At 44.1% G+C, this 24,789-nt stretch overlaps 1 protein-coding gene across 3 annotated transcripts in view; it reads right to left on the reverse strand.

Moving 5' to 3' along the window:
• Syt9 (synaptotagmin 9) overlaps positions 1-24,789 on the reverse strand; it is a 170,485-nt gene that overhangs the window by 31,038 nt on the left and 114,658 nt on the right. For 2 of the 3 annotated variants that reach the window (XM_021167917.2, XM_085841429.1), the window contains exons 4-6: positions 19,306-19,426; positions 17,129-17,300; positions 14,842-14,971 (exon numbers count right to left, since the gene is read on the reverse strand). In XM_021167917.2, the coding sequence (XP_021023576.1) occupies positions 14,842-14,971; positions 17,129-17,300; positions 19,306-19,426 (423 nt within the window). Of the gene's footprint in view, positions 1-14,841; positions 14,972-17,128; positions 17,301-19,305; positions 19,427-24,789 lie in introns of those variants that run through there. The other variant, XM_085841428.1, reaches the window with a different exon arrangement.

Genomic DNA, 24,789 nt, shown 5'->3' on the forward strand with positions numbered 1-24,789 from the left:
GAAAGCAGCCGATCACGGAAGCAAGATGGTACCACGATGAGCCTGTGGGGGCAGGGCATCCTGTATACACTCAGAAGTGGGCAGAATTTCTAGGTAGAGTCTCAGAGCAGGTACCCCCTCTTTCCCCTGTCTCTACCCAGTCTCCCCCATTGGACTTTTCTTACTCTATGTAATATTCACATTTCTTGCTTTGGGGAGGGGAAAATCCATTCCATGCCCATGACCCTTCATTTTTTTCAAGCTACTAGCCTATCTCTGCCTTCTTCCTTTTCCATCAAGACACCTGAGGGAGTCATCGCCATGGACTCTACCTCCCTACTTCCCAATCCCACCCTCTTTGTCTCCCTTCTCTCCAATCAGGACGCTTCTGGATATCATTGCTCCCTTGAAGTGCTTTCGTCAATAAGAGGCAACCACAAAACCTCGTGTAGCCAGTCCATCCTGTGTTCAGAATGACAGGCAGCTTAGGGATAACACATGATGTTGAGGAATAATTTTATATATGTGTGTAGGTACACATGTGTGTATATGCATGGACATTTTTACACCCACAGAAATACACATGCATGCAGAGGCAAGGGGACAACCTCAGGCAGTATTTGTCAGCCACCTCAACCTACTTTGTCTTTTAAGACTGAGCCACTCATTTGGCTTAGAACTCACCAAGTAGGCTAGGTTGGCTGGCCAGAGACAGGAGTCCACCTGGCTCAGATTCCCCAGCAATGGGATTTTAAGCACACAGCACCATTTCTGGGTGTTTAAATGGGTTCTGGGGACCAACCACAGTCCTTGTGCTATCTAGGGGGAACTCTTGATTGACTAAGTTATTTCCCTAGTCCACTGAACAATTTAAAAATATTATCAAATTGAGATAGAAACTTATTTGAGCAGCTGTCAGGCCTTTAATTTGTGTGGCCTGCTGTGTATAGTGCTATTAATGAAATCGTCTATCTTTCCCTGGACCCTGTTCTTCCACCAACTCCTTGTTCTGATGGTCTTGTCTGCCTAATATCCTGAGACTTGCTGGTGCTCTTTCAGAATTTTGTTCTCCTCCACACTCTTGTCCTCATCAGGGAGTGGTGGCAAGATCTGAACCTGTCCAGTCGAAATTGAGGTCCCTTCTTGTCACATTAAGGCCACAGCTGACTCTAGAGTCATCTAACAAGGATACACAGGCCATCCAACTGTAATCTCTCCCAGTTCAGGAAAAGCTTTTCAGCCAAGTGCTGAGCTTTCTGATATGCTCTTTGCCAAGGGATCTGGGAGCCTAATTAGTCTTTGGTTAGCAGATTACTGGCAAATTTTCATTGAAAAAAATTACTGAACCAGCCTGCCACTGTACGGAGAGCACTGTGTGTGCAAGCACCGTATACCCTTGTGTCCATGTAGGAGGGTGATGATTAAAATCTAAATAACTGTTTTGAATTCAGTGCGTCTTTGAGAGGGGCATCTTTTTGTAGGTAGTAAGTACAACACACAGGACTTCCTCAATCTTCCCCTATCAATGGCTTCCTGTTTTTTTCTGTCCTTTATTCCAGGTCCTCTTTCCTGCCATGGGTGAACAGTAGGACCATCCATCTGTTCAACATGGTGATCTGGCTATCACCCCAAACTCCTCCCTGTCTCTGACTTTCTATGCGATGTTAGCGCATAACCCATCTGAGTCTGTCCACTCTCCAGAGCTGTCAACTTCTGCCTTCTAGCTTCAGCACACCCATCCTGAGCACTGTTGTCATCTCTCTCCAGCCTCCTGCCTAGCTCCTCCAGATGGTCAGTGCAGTCCCTTTAAAATATCAATTCACGGATGCTGCCGTTCATCTTAAAGTCATTCCTAAGTTCTGATAGAAAGGGCACCCCCACACCTCCTTTCTGGTACCAAGCCCCTGAGTTCAATCATTTCAGCTGCTGTCCCGGTGCTGGTCCACCTCTTCACTATTCTATGCCTTTGAATGTACAGATCTCTTCCCTTCCCCGCTCCTCTTTGCTCAATGGGAGAATTCGTACCCATTCCCAAGAGCTTGCTCAAACAAGGTCGGCATGTGTCTGGAGGCATGGGAACTCTCTCCCCTATGCTCCCTTATGCACTGTGAAAACACCAATCACATAATTGGTTACATTACACTGGGACAGTTTACTGTCCATCTTCCTGGCAAGCCTCATGAAAGCCAGCACTTAAGTCTTCACCCCAGTAGCTGGAGCACTCAATATGGGACCTGGCTCCCAGCAGGAGTGAAGGAGACATGGAAAAAGCGCTGTTATAGCAGGTGGGACTTACCTCCAACACGAACTGCCACTTCTTCCTTCTCTGGTTTTATAACATGTTTCCTCAATGATCAATACACAGTTGGTATCTCTGTGCTGTTTAGCATCTAAGAGTAAATCCAGCCCCACAGCAAAGGTTACACATTTGTGGTAAAAAAACTTACTTGTGCTCATGAAAATTTAGTAATATAAACACATGGAATGTAGCATCCTATTCAGAGTCTAAAACCAAGGTGTTGATTCCTGGTGACTGCCTGTGAAGCCAAGCCTGGAATGCAGGACTTTCAAGTGAAAGGCTGTAACAGACAGCCTGAAAACTGTGCAGAGTTCTGGTGTGTGTGTGTTTCCCTCTTTCTCTCCCTCTCCCCCCCCCTCGGTGTGTGTGTATGTGTGTGTGTGTGTGTGTGTGTGTGTGTGTGTGTGAGAGAGAGAGAGAGAGAGAGAGAGAGAGAGAGAGAGAGAGAGAGAAGAACCAACCTACCACTGAGCTATAACCTCAGCTCCAAATGTATACACTTGATCTTGATTCAATTCCATAGCTCCCTCATTACAGACCCATTCTGGACCAAAACTGCATATGCTTTTCTGAATGTGTGCATCCTTTAACTCAGTAATTTTGTGCTGAGAATGTTTACCCATTGCTGGATATATGAAATTAATGTAATGATTCTGTCGAGTATTCCTTTTTAAACTGAAATAAGAATGTAAAGAACAAAAGCACACACCACATGCATACACATGTTTTCACCGAACTTTTAAAAAAGCCTTACAATTGTGTATCTGTAATAATATCAAATGTATTTTCTTTTCTTTCTCATTTTTTCTTTCTTTGGGTGTCTGTGTGCGTCAAAGTCTTGCTATTAGCCAAGGCTGGCTCAGCTTCCTAAGGAAAGGGACTATAGGCACATAGTACCATGCCCAGCTCAAATGTGTTTCGTGAGGCAGGGGTATGTTTATACCTCGCTCTAACTCAGGTGTGGGGGGAACCTGTTTCCATATTGTGCTGCAGCTTACATTTCATACACCAATATCTTTGGGAACCACTGAAGACCCCAAAAGTGGGTAGGAAAGGGGAGGAAGGGGGAGAGGAAGGAAGAGGAGGGGGAAGAGTCAGGGAGAAAGAGAAGGAGTGTAACTTGGAGTAACTCCTTAAAGTTGTCTTCATCTGAGAACCCTGCAATAACACCATGGAAGATTAGCTGCTGAGGCAAGGAATGTAGCTGAGTCAGCAAAGCACCCACCATTCTGGCATGTGCAAGGCCCAAAGTTTGATCTCTGTCACCATGGAAAAATAAAATAAAAATCTTAAGCTGTGTGTGTGTGTGGGGGGGGGCACACCTCTAATCAATCTCAGCACTCAGAAGGCTGAAGTTGGGGGGCCATGGGCTCACGGTCAATCTGAGAGCCACTGTCTTCAAAAACAATGGATGGAAGGAGAAGAAAATTGAGATTTTTGGGGGGGCTGAAAAAGGAAAGAGACTTGCTGGGTGTGTTTTATTGCCAGGGCCTCTGTCAGTCCCTTTCCTATGCATGCCATCTAATCACAACAGGTGTTGACAGCTGGCACTAATTCTCCTGCTGACAGAGAGGGAGCTGATCCTTGAGAGTTCAGGTAACTTGCTGGAGCTCAGCAGCTGTAAGTGGCAGAGCTGGTCTGAGACCCTCCCTGTCAGCCACCAGTGACAAAGCCTACTGGGTAGCTCACCTGGATGTTTAACTGGGCCATTGAGTTCTCTCTAATTAAATGATTTTGCTTTCTCAATTTCTTGTTGCTTTCCTCACAGTGTGCTTGCATGAATCTGTTTGACACATTCATATTTCAAATCAGACTCCAGGAGTGAGTGCAAAGAAAACCTAAACAGTTAATGGCTGGTTCATGGGAGGGGGAATTCTTCAGTGGCATGCGCACTGGCAAGATGCCCATGCTCCTGTAAGCCGTCCTAATGAAACTCGCTGAGTCATGTAAAAAAGACAATCAAAGTAGGAAGGGGACTGCTAGGGAAGAGGAAGGAGCAATAGGAGCAGGAGGGGACACGAGAGGGTGGTGGGGGAGGGGATGGATATGCTCAAAATACATTATGTACATGTCTGAAAACAGAAAATCACATTATTATAGAATTAATATATGTTAACACAAATTTAGATCATTCCATCCTTGTGGGTGCTTACTGATCTAGCATTTGTCTGTCTTCCAAGTCTAGTCTTGTCTTGTCGTCGTCGTCTTCTTCTTCTTCTTCTTCTTCTTCTTCTTCTTCTTCTTCTTCTCCTTCTCCTTCTCCTTCTCCTTCTCCTTCTCCTTCTCCTCCTTCTCCTTCTCTCCTTCTCCTTCTCCTTCAATTTCTTCAGTCACATGGAAGGACTTTTATGTAACAACCCCCACCCCACCCCAGTAGCTACCCAGCAAGTAAATCTCATTTAGTCTCATAAAACCTAAAAGCAGAAGCCATATGTTGTTCTCTGAGCATGGAGGGCGTTAGGGTTTGAGCGAGCTCAGTGCTTAACTTTTCATTCCTTCTAGAATGAGACTGAGTGCAGCCTGGAATTTGGTCCAGATCTATTGTTCAGTAGTTGACTCCCACATTATCCTGTTGTATGGAGTGCTTATCTATAAAGCTTATGGTTCTACCACTCTCTGTGTTTTCTGAGTGTTCCACTTCCCCTAAACCATAGACATCCTTAGCCACAGTCTCTTAATTGGATCATAGTGATTTCTGTCAGGCAGCTTGGGCCCCAGTTCTAATCAGAAAGCAGCTGGTTGCCACCATCATAGACTTGCCACTATTACAGCACTGAGCACACCTTGCCGGGAAGGTCAGTCCACAGCTGAGTAAGAGCGGTGATGACTTTCCTCCTTTGGCACTGTATTGAGAGCTCAGTGCTATCTCTAGTCCCGATTTTGCTCATCATCTTCTAAGGAGGGACCTCATACTTAGCAGGGCAGTGACCTGGGCACCCATGGGTTCAGATAGAATCTATAATGACGAGAAGGCTATATTCTTGTGCTTTGGGGCTTGAGAGAATTATTGGCTTAAAACAGTAAGAGGAACATCGTCTGGACCGAGTAGTCCTCAAAACCTTCCGTGTGATTCAAAATGCCTTTTTTTCTCTATTCTTCCCTCTTTTACTTTTCAAGGAGCTCATCTGACAGCAGCAACTAGAGCTGAGAGTGATTTTTCCGTAATAAGGAGAGGGTTTCTCAAGGTCTTTGCTATTAACTCTTTTATGCTCATTGCTATGTGGAGCTGATGTGGATGGTTTGCATGTGTAAGGACTTAGATTCTGCCTACTTCAACAGAGGACCAACAGTGCTGTGTCTGATTTTCCCTTGTTATGCTGAGAGTACAGGCTTCACTCAGCTTTGATTTCCTTCTCATTCTTGATGAGATTTCTATCTAGGTAAACCTGTTCTTACATATGTTGGTTTAATACTTGAAAAGTAACAAATGGTTCAGTACTTGTAAATAGTGACACAAGAGCCATTGGCTCTAATCTTGGAAGTGGATATACTGCAACTTCTATGAATACAGAATTTGAAATGCAGTTGAAAGATAAAATTCTATGGCCTCAACTATAGACCCAGGTATGGCCGGGCATGGTGGTGCATGCCTTTAATCCCAGCACTTGGGAGGCAGAGGCAGGCAGATTTCTGAGTTCAAGGCCAGCCTGGTCTACAGAGTGAGTTCCAGGACAGCCAGGGCTACACAGAGAAACCCTATCTCTAAAAACCAAACCAAACCAAACCAAACCTAAACACCCAAGTATAATGATGTCACCCTGCAGGCCTAAGAAGGAAAGAGAGGACTTGCTGTCTTATGGCTTTAAGGTCATGGGATAAAATCTTCCATAGACAAGTAGTCTGGGTTGTCAGCCTTGTGTCCTAAAGAGAGAAGCACACAGTTCAGTTCCCCCGCCAGTGACCCAGACTGATAGGCCAGGATCCTCTACTCAAGATCCTACTCCAGTCCTTAAAGTTTGAAGTTAAAAGGTCTTCTGTCCTTTTCTGGAATGTCAATTCCAGTAGAGGGAGGATTACTCATTATCCCTGTAGAGATGCTTCTAGCGACAGGGCACAAACGGATGATGCTTAGGATTATATTGATGAATTCTGGATGTCTGTGTATCCAAGGGAATCCTTGTCTTCTCTTAGCAGGCAGGTATTGCTTGGCCCAAGTCAGCCTTGTTTCTTATTGTTACTCTGAACACAAATAGTAAGGAGGGTCCCTTGGATTTTAGGCTTAAAGTACCTTAAACTACATCATATATAAGCTGCAGAAATTTATTACCCACAGTTCTGGACATATGAAGTCCAAGATCAAGGCTCCAGTGTTTTGGTGTCTGGTTAGGGCTAGTTAGCTCTAAGCCTTGATAGGCCATGCCCGTCTTGCTGTGCACTTATGTAGTAGGCTTCCTTTATACAGTCTCAATTCTATCCATGTGGCAGAGATGCCTCACTTGATCATTTCCCACCTTTTAATACTACCTTATTGGGGATCTGATTTTAACAAGATTTTTTTCTTAAAAAACAAAACAATGACAACCCCCTCAAAAAAAAAAACAACCCAGAAATCTAACCTTCAGACCACCACAGAGATAAAATGCAGTAGACAAGGCCCAGAGAAAAACACAAACAGATGTGGATTTCTTTGGATCCAAATTTCCACGTCTCCTGCAGAGACCTTCATTAAGCATTAATAACAGGAAGAAAAATCCAGAATGTTTACATTTTACAATTTGTAGTCAGTCTTAATCTTTTTGGATGGCATTTACTTGCTTGATTGGTTTTATGACCTTTCTCTACTCAGCTGTCAGTCTGAACATTTATTTATCAATATTAAAGTACCTAAGCAGGTGTCACCCAGATCCTCAGCCACACAGAACATAACCACATTGATGTTCCCTGTCTCATACAGAATGCTTATTTTGGACAGTTGGACTGTAATGCATCATTGCACAGCAGGTGCCTAACAGTTGAGATTGCTTTATGTAACTGCCAGCAATTTATAAAGTTTTCCTTGGTTTTGAGAAAATTCTCCTTTAAGATCTTCACTTATAAATGTATCATGCCCTGAATTTTACTTAAAATTCGTGAAAAGATATAATCTTACCACTCCTGATTGCCAACTTCCAACACAGTGAGATTTGTTACTTATTACTTAAAAGTAAAGTGGCAGGAGTAAAAGATAATAACTAAAGCTATTAACGTTAAAAGTTATTTCCAATTTTTAATTATATTTCTTTAGCACACATGTGCATGTGCGTGTGCATGCACACTAATGGGCAATGACACACACGTGTGAAGTGGACAGAGTGAGCATGTACCACAGCATGCATGTAGAGGTGAGAAGACAATTTACAGGAATTTGGTTCTCTCCTTTTGTGGGTTGGGTCCCAAGGATTAAATTCAGGCCATCAATCTTGGTAGCAAGTGTCTTTCCCAGCTAAGACATGGATCACACTGGCTCAATTTTCACTTTCATTCTAAATCAACTGAAAGATAGGGGTAGGAGACTCCATGGAGAAGAATGGGTATATGAAGGAGCTGAGAAACTGCCTTTGATGGGGAACTTTCTGTAGGCCCTCATATGTCCATGTATGAGCTGAATTCCCCCTGGAAAGTTCCAGGCAAGGGACAGTTCCTAGAATAATGAGCAGCTTAGCATCTGCAAGTGGCTCTTGCAGGAACATCATAAATCAATGATTTATTTCATCTGTGAAGAAAGAATCAGCCCACCCCAGGTGTCAGCAAGTCCCCTGTGAATGCCATTCTGGAGATGGGGGAGCGAAAGCACAAGTCCATTGCCATCCACCTTCTGTGTTGTAATTATTGGAGCATACCCACAATGGCCAGAAGGAGCTACAGCAAGGTGCTCTGGGAAGGAGAGGGCCGTGAAGACAGTGAACCTTCTTTCTACTCAGCAGAATCGTTAATGTTCACCACATGTTGTTATCTTTTATGTCTAATGGCTATTTTGAGTGCTTCTGTGCTTTGCATGATTCCCGTCTCTACAGACCTTTGAGGAAGTCTGGATTTGTATCTTTTCTGAAAATGAGAGAATACTTAGTGTCCTCTCTTTCTGTACAGATAGTTTAATGTAGGAAGAAGGAGTTTCTTGTGAAAGTCTCAATTGTGCTGAGTTTGTTAACCACTCCTTCCCCCAGCTGGAAACACAATGTTTCCCTAACACTGACTGCCCACTCATCCAAACTGTTTTCGGACCACTTACCGTCCCTTGGAACAGGCTCGAACAGGTGGGCTGCTGGTTTCCTATCAGGACTACGCAGCACCTCTTTATATTCACTGCAGCCAGTTCAGCTCAGGGGCTCCCTAAGTGCGCATGGACACTGCTCTGCTGCATCCCACCATCAAAACACAGTCCAGGAAACTCCAAAGGCAGGTCCTTCCCAGCAGCCCCCAAATCCCATGCTTTTCCTCGTCTTTTATTTCCACAGATGATACATCAAATCATGCTGTTGTTTAAAACTGGAACTAAAATATTTTCCTGGTAAGAAAGGCCAACTCATTTCCCAAATAGTTCTCACTTGGGCTACTGCTGCTGGCCTCTGGGATATCTGCGTGTCACCTCTCTCTTATGAAAGCAGGTACCAAGTACTCTAGGACCCAGTCAACCATATCAGCTCAAGGGGAGTCTCATGTTTTACTAAGGACTCTCAGTTCTGAATATTATCTTAGTTGTACTCAATATGTAAAGCCATGGTGATTGGCTGATTAATGGGAAGGATGGAGGAAATGATTTCTGATCACTTCTTAATGGAGAAGTAATCAAAAGCTTGCAGCGACTAAGAAGCTCCATTTAAACGCGTGCTACAGATTCACTCTCAGTAACTTTTAAACCTTGCCCTCTTCTACTTTGGGTTCTATTGAAAGGAGATTCTGCATCTTCTACACAAAAGGAACTCAGTTGATTCCATTACACACTTCTTTTATTCTTTCTCAAACTCGTCAGATATTAACTACCTATGTGAGCAGGGTTGATCTTCCAATATCTATGAATCATATCCCATGCACTGAATTAATACAAACTGGAGGCAGTTAACACAGTCAACAATCAGTCTCTCACAGAAAAAAAAATCATAGAGATGAGCCCTGTTGAGGGAAAAGAAACACTTCACGTCTCTAAACATTTCCTTTACATGTTTACATTAGAGAGCACTTTGACATCTGGGACATAATTCATAGGTAGAGAAGACTAATACTAGGTTAGAAAGGGATTTTCCAGGCAGCCTTTGACAAAGTCCCATGAGGACACACAGTGACCCATCAGAATGTAGGGAACACAATAATCATAAGAATTTTACTGAGCACTAGTTAGATACAATCTGTGGAGTTGCATTTCTTATAGGTTATCTTTGGGTCTGCACTGAAGCTACACCAAGTCCCAGAAGGAGAAAGCCTGGGAGCAGGAAGTAGTGATTCTGGTTTACCCCAAGTTTGAAACCCTAGGATCAGATGGACTGAGGCAGGAACTAAGTGCAAAGGTGGCCGCTGGACTAACACGAGCCACAGGGACAAGAGGTCAGTGGGTAACTAGACAGGTGTGTGATAGCACCCAGGCTCCTCCAGCTCTGTGCACCCATTCCTTTACATCCTTCCTTGAAAACTGCTCCTCGCTGCTCCTTGCGCCTGCCTCTGTGGTGAAGGGCAACTTGCTCAGAGCATTTAAGCAACCTGCACCTTTGGGCAGCAGCCATGATCACTCTGTTGAGTTTTCCTGTCTTGCTGGTACCTTTCTCAAGAACTATCGTCCTTATACTATTGATGGAGTGGGCTACTAATTACCTTTTTTTGACCTAGCCTGGGAAATCAGATGTTTTCTCCTGGGAATGTGTAGATTCAAGACTCCAAGTGGGCTCTGTTGAACACTAGATAGGAAGTATCTAGAAATGTTTTAAACAGGGCACTGATGCAACACTGAGGCAAGACTCCATAACTGACGTTTGGTTTAGGTTCCTCACAGGATTAAATTTATAGCTTTAACCCTGAAAAAATAAACTATAGCTTTACTGAGCCTGTGTAGTACATAGACGACTCTGGTCATTATAGTACGTCCTGTGCTATTGGACTGTTTGGGAGGAAGGGTGCAGCAGGGTTAATCAGGTGATCTTTACACGCGTGTACAAAGCCTTTCTGGCCTGATGCAAATGTCTGTACAAAGGCTAGACATTAGGAGAGTATGAATCCACACTGAGCATCCTAGTATTGGATTGATATTATATATATAAATGTGGAATACACATACACACACACACACACACACACACACACACACATATATGGAACCTCTTGTTCCCGTGGCTCATATTAGTCCAGGGGCCACTTTTGCACTTAGTTCCTGCTTCAATCCATCTGATCATAGGGTTTCAAACTTGGGATAAACCAGAAAACTTTATATATGTATGTATGTATGTATGTATGTGTTATAAGTATATAAATGGGGTTATTATTATATTATATGAATCCTGATAAGAACTTTGCCATATATTCTTATTGGATTATCTGTCATTATCATCTCAGTAAAGTAAAGCATGATTTAAACAAATGGCATCTACATCTGGTTTCCCATAATTCTAAGTCTTAATCCAGATATTACAAAGCACTTCACAGGGGAGCTATGCAAAATCTGAACTATTATTGCCTGCTTCTCTCCTGAGGCTTGGGAAGTAGGTCAACTCGACTGTTAGGAGGGTGAGGAAGGTGTGATGATATGACCAGATCAACACCATCTTATCTTGGATGCACAGAGGAAGATGCTGTGATAAGAAAGCCCTTAGCACTCTGGTCTCCTGCAGTCCTACAGAAGGGACATTCTTACCTCCAAGTCCCAGGTTAAATTGCTCTGGGAGAGCTTACACAGCTTTCTGAGCTAATGACATTATAAAGAGTAAAGAGGAAGGCACTGGCTGACCTTTGGGTATGCAGTGAAGCCATGCCAAATCCCAGAGAGAGAAACGGATTTTTTAATTCATTGGTTCTGAAGACTCCATCTGCTACCTACCCTGGCAATGTCAGGGTATGTTTGCTATAACCTGGAGTAGATAGCCAGGTCTCTACTGGAGTAAGTGTTCATTTATAACTTAGTCCCTTAGTCCCTAGCAGAATGGCGTTTCTGTCAGGCCAACCTCCTCTCACACTAAAGCCCAACTCATTCTCATTCTTATGAAGCATGCTCGGTGCCCCATAATATATATATGCTGACACACATACACACACACACACTCTTTTTTTTTTTTTAATTTAAGAGAACATAATAGCAGGTTAACTTTACAATCGAGTTAAAGGGGAAGGGGGTAGACCTTAAATCTCTATACCTGAGTTGGGTGATAGTGGCCTATGCCTTTAATTCCAGCCCTTGGGAAGCTAGGGCAAGCAGATTTATGAACTCGAGGCCAGATTGGTCTACAGAGAAATTTCTAGAATAGCCAGGGCTACACAGACAAACTGTGTCTCCAAAGACAAAACAAAAAAATCTGCATGCCCATGTCCAGCTAAGTGCTGAGTAAGCCACTCTTCTAACCTGGGATGATGCTCACTGGGGTTCCTAGCTGTTGCCATGAAAACCAACATGGGTGTTATTTCCTTATGTTACAGAGTTCCATGATGACACACAGAGACCTATCAGAATGTAGGACATACAGTAGTGAAAACTTTACTGAGCACTGGTTAGGTGCCAGCCATGGAGTGGTATTTCTCATAGACGATCTATCATGGACTTGATGATCTATGCTGGGGATATAGCTCAGTCATAGGGTGCTTGCTCAGCAGTAAAAATACCTAGGTTCCACCCCCAGTGCAGTGTAGAATGGGTGTGGTGGTGAATACCTATAGTCTTAGTACCTATGAGATGCAAGGGGATTTAGAAGCTCATTCTCCACTATATAACAAGCTTAGGGCTAGCCATGGCTACATGAAACCCCATCTCAACCCACTCATCCCCTTAAAAACTGTAATCTTTACAACTGCCCATGAGAGACAGGCAGTTACGACAACTTACAGATGAGAAAAAGCAAAGGTAAAGAACAGTCAACCAGCATGTGGCTCACAGCGGTGAATCTAGGTCCACCCAACTCCAGTATACTCAATTCCCAGCACTGCCTGTGACCGCCTCCATCCAGAGTGGCTGACAAAGCACGGTCCACCACCCACCTTCTTTAATCTCATCTGGTACCATTGCCCTAATTTTGCCAGCTGCATGTTTATTTTTAAAAGGGAAGGCAGCATTTCCCCTCTGGAGATGGGGCCATAGTTCAGGACGTGACTTCACAAAACAGGCAAGAGGCTGCAGAGAAGGAGCAGCTTCGCTCGCCTTTCATATCAGGGACACAGGCATTTCATTTCCTTAGTTCCCTTGCAACCACTGAGACACGACCATTGTATTAGCTGAAGTAGTTCTAGCCACTGTACAAATGACTCCCAAGTTTCATTACTTTAACCCTCAAGACGTTTATTTCTCACTTATGTAACTGTTGAACACAGACTTGCAAAGAGCTGGGAGCTAAGGGTTTAAGGAGCACCTCCCAGGGACCAAAGTTGTGTGACTTTCTTATCTCTAACATGGAAGAAGCCCACACCCTGCCAAGGGTTCCTGTGTGCCAAGGCCACAAAGTTCTGCTTGGTTCAGGGCTCATTCCCCAGCCCCTGTAGACCTTTCTCCTTTCCTGTTACCTGTCACAGAGTTTTGACACTTAGGATCACAAAGGAGAATTTAAAGCAGAAAGTGACTGTGAAGGGTCCAGGAGGTAGATTACAATGGCTCCCGCTGCCACTCACCAGTGGCATCCCTGGGGAGTTTACTAAGCCTACATATGGGGTGCTCTGTGACTTCCGCTGGGAGCTGAGGAAATGAGGCAGAGTTTCCCTGGATCTTTCTCAAGTGGCTCTCAGGTCTTGGGGTCTCCCTTAGGGATTAATTTTGATTTCAGAAGAGAGGTTTGCTTTCTATGGCCCAGAGGCAGAGATATATGCTCAGGGGTCTGCAAATTCGGGGACTCTGGTCTATCAGTGAATATAACTAGTGCCTTTCTGTACTGTTCCTTCAAAGGAGGCATCCCCTTGTCCTGGGTTGGAGCCTCTCTTCCTCTACAATCGCCTGCATGTTTACTCCACCATACTTACCTCACTGCCAAGGGCACAGGAACCACCCACACTGGACAGTGATCTCTTATGCTTTCGGGGAGCTGATGCATGGAGAAGCTGCCTACACTGTAAGAACAGAGGAAAGTTCTCTGCCTGGAACCCACATACCCTTGGTCACTGACCCTGGCTTGCTATCTGGGGTTCTCATTCCCAGCAGCTCCAGTCTCCTGTAACCTCAATGAGCCCCGCCCCATGTGTCTGGTTAGCTCATCCTCTGAGTCACAAAGCTTATCTCTACGCACTTTAATGACTCACACTCCATCTCATACACCCTGGTCAGTGAGTTAAGGTACTTGTCTCCAAGTTCAATGACCCAAGTTCAGGCTCTGGGGTTCACCAAGTGGAAGGAGAAAACCAACTCCCAAAAGTTGTCCTCCAGTCTCCACATGTGTGCCCTTGCATGAGCACCACCAATAGGCAAAGACATTTATGTGTTAAAAAAAAAAAAAAAAAAAGTCTGTCCTGCAGTCTCTATAAGAGCTACAAAGAAAGCGGCCTCTCATTTGCAGGTGTGCTTCATGTGTCTTCCTGGCATGTGATCCAGTGAAAATCAGTGCTGAGAGAATGCCAACGTAAATGAGTCAATAAGCAGAGACACACTGAAGAATGCATGAGGAGACAGAGGAGTGAGTGGATGAGAGACAGGTGCAGGATGACAGCCAGGATGCATGCTACCTTTCATTGCAAATAAAACCCTACTTCTAGTTAGGTACATAATTAAAAGAAGATATTTACTGCTCTCCTTTGAAAGTAGACAATTCCAAAGCCCTGTATTGCATATAAGAACCACCATCTTGGAAAATCTCAAAGAGAACCCTGAAAGAAATGCTCTGTGTTCTTTCGACCCTTCGCCTTGCTCCACATTTTTGTGGCATGAAAGATATGATGGGTTTGAGCTCAGTAGCAATACTGCATAATGAGGTAACTTCTGGGACACTTAAGCTGAAAGATGGGAGAATTCTAGGCTTCTGTTGACCATGGTGCCACACTGTCTTCCTTTGGACTTGCTGGATGTAGGGAAGAGAAATTTTACTTTCTCCACATTGTTGTTTTGTGCTTTGTTATTTGGTTAAATAAACCTGAACCTAGTATTAAGCAACATAAGACTTACAGACTAGAACCAGAGGCAGTTCTAAAATTGAGGGTTCTCTCTGTCTCATCCAGATGCCCCCCAAAAGCCAACTCAAAGCTGTAACATGGAGTCAGAGAATACTGATCCTTTAAAAAAGACAATAAAAATGTCCCTGATCCAAATGTCCTAGGCTGGTGGAGAGAATATCCTGTGCAAGGCATAAGTGCCCTGGGAAATGTCACCAGGGACAGTGCTGGGGATAGAAGAGCCTGGCACATTTGTGCTGTTCACAGCTCTGCATTTCAACAGCAAAACATGTCATCTACAGAGTGGAACACGTCGGGGTAGGTCTTACCTCCATCAGAGAGTGCCAGTGTGCGATGGGCTTCCGAGGATATGACAGCATCTCACTCCAGTGGTCTCTGCCCAGCCGCTCAGCCTCGTTTCCTACTTGGCACACGCCAATGACCTCATTGTGACCTACACTGTGAAAATGGGCCACAACAGTTTTTTCTTAAAATTTTGGTATGCTGAAGTAAAAGCAGCAGTTCTCCACCTGTGGGTCATGACCCCTTGGAGGGGGCGTCATGTATCTTACATATCAGATATTTATACTACGATACATAACAAGATTACAGTCATGAAGTACAACAAAATAATTTTATGGTTGGGGTCACCGCAACATGAGGAACTGTATTAAAGGGTCACAGCTTTAGGAAGGTTGAGAACCACTGAGTGAAAGCAACAACTCAGATGGGTGGAGGAAGTTCAGAAGCGGTGGGCTATCAACTACTTCTCTAATTAAAAACTACAATCCAAACTAAACATCAGAAAGATCTAGTATACTAGGTCAATACTGTATCTAAGCTTCCTAATGTCGGCATGAGTTCATTTGGCCGTGACAACCTTTGCTCAAAGAACTTGATTTGCTCATGATACTGTTTCTGGTTCTGAAGGCTAAGCAGGCTTCCAGACTTACAGAATGAAAAGGAACCCTTAGGGAGGAGTAATGTAGAACCCACTCAAATTCCCACAAGAGGCAACTGAGGATGGTGAGGTGAAGGCCGGCGGGGAGGGCTCCTGGGTCTCCTTGCTCCTTGTTTCACTAGAGACTGCTGCCATCATCTTCTCTTTCTACGCTCAGCTTTGGTTCTTGGAGCCAACTTGAGTTTTTAACTGTGATAGACACCCAGCTCCTTAAACTTAGGGCTCAAACTTTCTGTGAGTATTCTCTGGGTTGAGTCATTTTACTTTTTCCTTTGGGGGTGGGGGACAGGGGGAAGTCCCTTGAAATAACTGGAAGGTTGGGGTCCATCCTTGGACTCTTCATGATAACCTCCCTTTCCTCCTTGAAAAGACAAATGGCTTCTATTCTATTTGCATGAGGAGGAGGAGAGGTGGGAATGGACTGTCTGGGGCAGTTAAGCCTGTGCTCATTAAAATCAGATGCCTGCAGAGGCCCTATGCAAACTGCCATGGGTTTTCCCAGGCCACTGTGACGAGTTTACTAATAATTGAATTGATGCAGAGATCACATAATCAGATTTGTTGATGCAGGAACCTTGGCAATAGCTCAGGAAGTGCTACCCTAGCCTTCCACAGCTGGTGGGCAGCATCCCCTCCTGGGACCTGGCACTCTGGTGTTGTATGTGTCCAGAGAAGCCAGGGCAAGGTCTGTGCCCAGCATGGGCTGCCACAATCAGGGGCAACTGTGTCAGAAGACAAGGCATGCTTTGTGTTGGGATCTACTGGAAAGCATTGAGGTCACTGAGGCTGCTGTGCTGACATTTCAGAGGTGGATGGAAACATTTTTAGCTACAAATAATATTTGTAAGATTATATTAGAAGTCAGACTGATTTTTTCTTTTATAATTGTGCCCAGACCACGTGGGAGGTTTCTAATTAAAAAGAGACTTTGCATTTCAGTCTAATGACTGGTTCAACATGTATAATTCCCTGTTGGTACTTCCTTTGCATATTAAAATGACTGTTTTTCAAATCTGTCCTTTAAATACACAATTGGCTACAATGCAGGCTATAAATATCTCCTCTGTGCTGTATTAATTAAAAAGTCTAGCATCTTATACATTTTAATGTACCCTGCCATCCATACTGATTCTAGCATTTTCAAGAGAACATTTCTGTGTTTGCTTTCAGACTTAAGTGGATGGAAATGATCTTTATTAAACAGTGCAAGAAGGAAAAAAAAAGATCGAAGTTATATATTTAGAAACGTTGGTGGCGTGGCTAAAGTAGTCATTCTGTGTTTCCACTAAAGGAGTCAGAACTGCTCAATGAAAAACAAGACCTGTGGGGCTGTAGTTTTTCATAGAGAGATATCAGGAAGTGTGCAGAGATGGGAAGGGAAGGGTAGCATGTGGGAAGATGGACGAGAAGAAAGATAAGAAAGGGGGAGGGGAGAGATGAGCATATTAGAAGTACTATAGTAACAGGATTCTGCACTATGGTTTGGATGATGTGACTCCCTGTCAGCCTGCTTCCCACATGCTGCCCTTTCAGTCACTATCCTGGGACCCCAGCTGAGCTCCCTAATATGGTTGCTCATGTGGCTGCTCCCTAATCTGCCCATCCTGCCCCAACAACAGTGAGGCTGCACAGAGAAAGAGCTCCTGACATCTCACCGGTCATAGTCCATGACAGCTATGGACAAGTGGATCTGGTCGATGCTCTCAGGAGGGACGTCGAAGACTATGGCTTCATTGTAAACGGGATTAAGCGTGTTCCTCTTGGTGGAGGTTTTCCTCTTCTTCAGTCTCCGGCCGTCACACATCAGTGAGACTTTCACGTAGGGATCTGCACAGGCATGAAAACAGGGCACTGTGAGGACACACAGAGATGCTGGGAATGTGTGGCCAGTGTAGGAAGCCTCCCCTTCTCTGTCTGGAGTCTAGAGTTTGAGGATTTTAATTCATGTGATATGTGATGTGGGCAGTGACTACTTAGAACAATTAAGTTATTCATTCAAGAAAAAGCACAGGACACTGTCTCCTCAGAATTCATGAAATTTAAAAATAGGGTGTAAACATCTGTTACCAAATTATAAAATATGCCAACCAGAATTCAGGACCAGCCTGACTGTGAAAGTAAGAGAGTCAGACATCTCCAAGGAGTGGGAGATAAGACTCAGTATCCCAACTCTGAGCTACCCATGAAAATTGTTGCTTAAAGACTGGGCCTTTAAGCAGGGGCATGCTTCTAGTTCTATAAGTTCTAATTCCTAGAAAATGGGGCAGCCTGTGTGCATGAATGGCCTTAAGTACTGGGGACTCCTGGAAATGTGTTTGCAAAGGGAGAAGCTGTTCATTAATCAGGATGAGAGTGGATGAGACATTTATAGCATAACCAAGGCAGACTGACAGGTGACACTGCTTTCTGGAGGGGGCACTTGTGGTCCCACTAGCCTCTCAGTACCATGCAGCTCAAAAGGGATTCCTGTATCGCTCTACTTAACTACAAGCTACCCTGACTCCTTATCCCTTCCAGAAGGTACTTTAAGCCAGGGGAGCTGTATCCTTTTTTGGGTTTTGTTTCCCTTGCTTAGAACCAGCCAGGAGTATAGGACAGAATATATCAACATGATGGAGTAAATGTCAGTCAGTAACAAGCGTCACACTGGAGTGAGATTCTACCTTCCATGGACATGCCTGCACATGGTGGATGACATGCACTCGTAATCCCAGTCTGTGCAAGGGAAGTAGAGACAAAGGGAACCCTGGCGTTTCCTGTGCAGCCATAGCCTAACCATGGAGCCCAGGTCTCAATGAGAGAACCTTTCTCAGAAATCAAAGTCAGGGATGGCATTTACCCCAAGGCGTTGATATTTTCTATGTTCTATACTCCAGGCTGTTTCTAATCAAGGGGGAAAAAAAAAGTACAGCTCCTCTGGCTTGAAATACCTTCCAGAAGGGCTGAGGAACCAGGGAGGGCATCATGTAGTTAGGCACAGAGATGCAGGGCTGAACAGTAGTGAAGGGCTAGTGAGAAGTGATTCATGGGGAATGACACCAAAGGCTGACCTCTGGTCCTTATATCTACGTGCATACACAGATACCCATACACATAGGCGCAGGCACGTGCGTGCGTGCGTGCGCGCACACGCGCACGCACACACACACACACACACACACACACACACACTAAAATGCAAAAGTGCACATCCCAGCAACAACAAAAGAATGCATTATATTATATCTCAGGCTCTTTGAATTCAGTGACTACGAGCCAGTATTCTATGTGATAGTGACCACGTGGCCAAAACTGATATAAATGTGTGTAGTATGAACTGCACAATGAGACATTTTGTATCAGGGTTTACAATGTAAAGGTATATGTTTGGTTCACTGAAAAAAAAATAAAACCCCACAAGCTTTACTTCATATCTGTAAGGAGTCAGAATTGTCTCTAGTCTTCAATGAGCCTAAGATAATGATGTCAGAGGGAAGGCCTAAATGGGTAGACCACTCCAGAATATGTAAACTGTAGGTTGAGTCCCAATTACGGCAAAGGAAAGGCTCAAGAGTCTAGTTACATCATGTAGCATCTTAATATATCGTACGCTTTTATGATCTAATACACGTTAATTCAGGTAATCATACAACAATTCCATGGGCCAGATACTATTCATACTCTCACTTTACAGATAGGAATTTGAAGCCTAGAGTGGTTAAGTGACTCATTAAAGGTCATGCAGCGCTTAGACGTGGTAGGAACATGATTAAACCTAGGCGATCCAGACCCAGGGTACCATAATAGGAACTTGATAATGTGCTGAATCAGAACCAGATGAAGAATGTCCCACCTGATGCTCCTGTTATGTCCATCGCCTTTAAATTCCTTGCTTTTATGATGGTGATGGTCAGCCTGCCAGCCGTTGGAAGATAGCAGAGTGAAAACATAAGCTCGCCCAGATCCACATTATCCTGTTCAAAAAGCACAGAGCAAAGCATTAGAAAGTATCCTCAGCCCACGTGCAGGAGGCTCAGCTGCAGGGCAGTGTTAGAAAGGACACATTTTGCTTTTTTGGTTCAGCTCATGACACAGAAACCCCACCCCTGTACTGGGGTGGCTCTACATCTTTGGAAGCACAACTCATTTGTTGGTAGCAGAAGTGGAGGAGGCTGTCCAAAGAAAACCACCACACACACAACCCGCACGTACAACCTCATACAGGCTCCACAGCATTCCCAGAGTGGCCCTCTATGTGACTCTACTCATGTTTGTGAGAGTCATAGTTCTCAGCACAAAGCCATGCAAAAGGAGCCTCTTGGGGCTGATCACTCCAGCAGAGCTCAGAGATTCTGCTCACAACCCCACTTGGCTTTCTGTGGTCTTTCCAGCAGGGCTTCACTCTAACGCTATGCTTGCCCCTCTACACAGAGCCCTCAAATGAGCCACACTATCCCCACACACTCCTGCGGAGCCCAGTCTCCCCCCATACTCTGCACTGCCATGTGTATAATACTGCAAATAACCTCTGTAGATCAATAGCAGGTGGTTCCATGAGCTCAAAGAATCTTCTAGTCCCTCATTAACTCTGGACAAGAATACTGCATAGTCATGGTAATAGCAGCCCCTGACCTCATATTCCCACATAATTGGACACACTGGGACACAAACCTAGTCCTGCACAGTACCCATGCAGGGAGAAAAGTTCAGAAGCCAGAATTTAGGAAGCCCTGCTGTCTGCTCCTCAAGGTCCCACTTAGCTACATCCCATCTTTGTCTCAAAGAGCTCCCATTTCCTCTACTGGGATACTGGGGAAGACATCTCCTTGGGCAATGTACAGCCAATCCAAATAGGTCAAAAAATATGAATCTCTTTCTCTTTTTTTCTTAAAGCCCAGGAGAGTGTAACTAGGAAGAGGGAAAAAAAAGTCAGTTCATTTAGTTTCAATTTCTGTGAGACACCCGAGGTTATAGATCTGGGTGCCCGTGTCTAATTAATATGGTTTCATACTGACAATGCTTTGGGGACTTGGGTTCTAGCCCTTAACATCCACAGCCTCCCCTCCCCGTCTGGATTCTTGGAGGATGTTTCTATTTTTAGAAGCACAGATTCAGCTATGGAAGGTCACCTTGCCAACCTCCTGCCTTGACTGCTGCCACGGGAGGAGGAGGCAAAGGGATCCGTTTGGTAGCTAAGGCAGATGGATTGGTCTGTGTCTTCAAGCATCGCCTGACTCATGCAAATAAATCACATCACCTTGCAGCCCAGTCCGTCCTGGTTTCTGGAGCCCTGGCCCTAGGACACCTGGGTGGCCAGACCTTTCCCTGTGGTAAGATGTTGGGGAGCACTGCATGGGAGTGAGGTTTCACAAACGCCAGGTTCTTGTTGCTGTGTGGCGCTGTGCTCACTTCTGCAGGAGCCCAACCTTCTCTTTTTCTATACCCATTCCACCCCTGTGTCCTTGAATTCTTTTATCCTTTTCCACAGTACCTTGCTCTCTTGTCCTACTTCATCCTGCCCAGAGAATCCCAATTTGAGAAAGTAATTCTAAAAGTGGCCAAAATCATGCCCACGAAGGTTCCATAATCAATTATTTCAGCATCTATTTCCTGAGGGCTCACACTGTGTACCTCACTCTGAAAGACTTGCAATGGGAAATAGACTCTTCCTACTCCTGGCTTTCCAGGCACGTAGTTAAATGTGAAATGTCAGATTCCTTCTGTACTAAGTATGTGGAGTTGTGTTTTTTTCCCACCATGAATCTCATTCACAAATATTTCTTTTGTAAAGCTGTGTACTCATGATTTGAAAGGAAACAACAAAACTCCCAGACTAAAATCCACGATTGTATCTTTAAAAACATGTAAGTTAAACAAATCATTTATCAAAGCAAATGTTTTTGATCTGCAAGTGATTTAAAAAGAAATCTTGTGTGTTTGGGATGTGGCTCCGCACTTGTCTAGCATGCAGATAAACCAGGGATGGTGGAATACTCCCAGCACGTGGGAAGTAGAGGCAGGGGGATCAGATTTAGAGTCTTCCTTGGCCACATAAGGACTTCAAAAGCAGACTAGGCTACATGAGACCATGCCTCAAAAAAAGAAATCAGTGTGTCTACATTTTCTAAAATTTTACTTATTGGAGTATTTATCTATAAAATAATTGCATAAAGATGATGCTGAGTGGTTAAGAGTGCATTCTACTCATATAGAGGGCCAGAGTTCAATTCCCAGCACCTATATCAGGAGGCTCACAGCTCCAGGGGAACTGATGCCTCCCCACCTGCATGTCCCATATACACCATCTAATGCCACTCTTCCTCAGAGTGCCACTGTCAATAACCATTAGAGCATGCATCCATTCATCATTTGTTCACTTACTCTTTTATATTTATTTCATTTTATTCATGTGTTTTGCCTGTGTGTATGTGTGGATATATATATAATATATATATATATATAATATATATATATCCACCATGTGTCTGGTATCCATGGAAATCAGAAGAGAGCAATGCACTGGTCCCTTGGAACTGGAATTAGAGATGGGTTTGTGGACCACCACGTGGATGCTGAGAACTGAACCTGTGTCCTCTGCAAGAGCAACAAGTGCTTTTGAACCACTGGGTCATCTCCCCATCCCTCATTTCCTTAATCTGAGAGCACCTTTTTTGGCTATAAGTTCAGCATTGTTCTCCCAGAGTCTTAGGGCTGAATCTGCAATAGGGAACTCAGAGCCATCATCCCTCGAGGGGCTAGGAGATCACCGCATTTGATGGTAATGTTGCTTTTCCCTATCAACTGATACAGGTTTGGGATCCAGAACCCGTGGATCTCTGTGTGTGTGGACACTCCCTTGAATCAACGCCTCCCAACCAGAAGTGAATACGCTCCTTAGAGGACATTCGACACAATCTAGAGAAACTTCTGATTGAGGACTCAGATCTGTTACTGGTGTCTGCAAAAACATTACATAGGTGAGCTTCAGTTACTTATTCCAAAATGTGATTTGTTCTAGGGTTTAGCAAATGATGTATATAGGATTGACGAGATTCTTGGTACATTTTCTGGAATGCTGAGGAGAGTCAAATATAAACAAATGGTGCGATGGCTGCCTTCTTTTTCAGACAGACAGAATCAGAATACAGGAGTATCACTGGTTCTGAAAGCCCTGGTATTGAGTGCCCCGGAGGATACAAGGGGAAGGGAAATGCCACTCAGAGAAATGCCTCATTGGCTCCTGCTTTGTGTGGTCAAGTGCAGCACCGCCAGCAAGGTACACTGGGAAATTCTCAGGAGTGTAAGTTCTCTGTCTGCCAATCTGTAGTCTTTTTCTGACTGTGCCCCGGAGTGGTCAACGTTAGTTTGCATTTTCTGGCTAGCCAGTGCATTTTTATGTTCTCCCTGAATTCCCCTAGTGAATTCCTTTCCCACTTCACAACATCCTAGTAGGGGGCTGCAGGAAACTATGCTAACCACAATATTCACTCCCCTATGTTTTGTTGGGACAAAGGCTGGGTATGTAACCTGAGTTAGTTGTTGGAGTCATTCCTAGGATTAATAACTAAATATTATAAAAACTGTCATTTTACTGATGCTACTCACTAGAAGACAAAAGACTAAACCGGTGTGGGTTTTGCATGACCTAAGAGTGGAATAACACCACTTTAAGTTGACTTATATATGTTAAGGATGTGCACTACATACTCCAAAGAAAGAACTGAAATAATAGAAGGAGTTTGTGGCTAAAAAATGAAAAGCATGAGTTAATAATATCAGTATATGAAAAGAGTTAATAGTTGAAAACAGATGAGTAAATCCAGGAAGGGGATGAGGGTCAGAGAGAGATCTAACAGAAATCAAAAGCAAGGTATTAGATGACAAATTTAAACAAAACGATCTTAATAAGGGCATTAAAAATAAGTAGTCTATATCTTTGTATTTAAAAGTTCCTGAAGCTTAAACATACAGTGTGACTGATGGAAACTCCATTAAAGCCTCAGCTGCCTAGTTAATCTTAGATAAGCTGTGTCACTTCTCAGTTAGCTCTTCTCAGCTCCTTCGGGAAAATTAATATCTCAACACAGATTTGATAATAATGAAAGTTAAATAACACATAGGGACTGCGGTGGTAGCTCAGGTGCTATAGTCCTTGCCTTGCGAACATGAGGACCAGAGACTGATCCCTAGAACCCACGTGAAAGCATGTGTAACCCCAGCACTGGGGAAACAGAGCCAAGGCGCACAGTTGAGGGGCAATGCGCTTCAAGGCTATGGAATGCCTGGCCTCCTGTCTATTTTTCCTGTCAGTATACTATTCTTCAGTGTGACAGGATTACCAAGAAACTCCAATGTTTAAAGTGCCCCTTTCAAAAAAAAAAAAGGCAATTCTAGTTACAAGATCCCTTCTGGGTGTACTTTATCTTCAGCCACAATTATATTGAGGGACAAAACTGGTGTTTTTGTAACATGGCCTCTGTTAATAATGATCTGCTCATCCCCTCTTCTCAGATACTCCAACTATATTCCTGATATAACCCCAAGACGTGGCAAAATGGGCATAAATCAGAGAGAGGGGGAGAGGGAGAGAGAGAGAGCGAGAGAGAGCCCTTTTAGTGACAATCCTGATGATAATTAGCATGCGTTGTTAAAGTAACTGTTGGTTGCACTTTATTTATAGGTACTAACATGATTAATTGCACTGGAAGTGTGCCTGGAGGATGACACTTTCTGAGCTGGTGCTGGGACACAAGTGAACCTGCAGCCCGCACACAGTGGCGGAGGAGGCTGGCATCAGCCCACGCTTCCCCCCATATGACATGTTCTCAAAGGATACTGGCTGGGTCTAGTTCTTCTTAAGGAAGAACTTTCCTTGACCGCAGGAATGGACAAGGTAACTAACATCACACATGTGCAATGTTCTTTGTGGTCAATGATAGAAGTTCTCAGCACTCTCTTATCCAGTTCTCTGGTTTAATAGGATATTAACTAGTTCTAATACTTAGATATATAGCCTGTTTTCCTCCTTCCACTATAGATTCATACATCCAATGTCGTTTTCAGACCCCTAGCAAGTTGTCTAACAGGCACCTCCATCTTAATAGTCCTCTACAAATGGAGTTCATGTCCCTCGCCTACCCCAGCCTTCCTACCCAGCCCTTTCCATCTTAGTGTGGCAAAACCTCCCAGGGGCTGAAGTTAAAAATCTAATTGTCACTGTATCTGTATTCCTCCTCTCCTCTCACCCTCCCACATCTGCAAGTCATGTCATTTCTCCCTTCAAAAATATCTAGAATCCTCCCAGTTTCCCCCTCTACAGCGCTACCCAGAGAGGCAA

The sequence above is a fragment of the Mus caroli genome, unplaced genomic scaffold (genome assembly GCF_978045245.1).
Source record: "Mus caroli unplaced genomic scaffold, Mus_caroli_1 scaffold_8, whole genome shotgun sequence".
NCBI classification, from domain to species: Eukaryota; Metazoa; Chordata; class Mammalia; order Rodentia; family Muridae; genus Mus; species Mus caroli.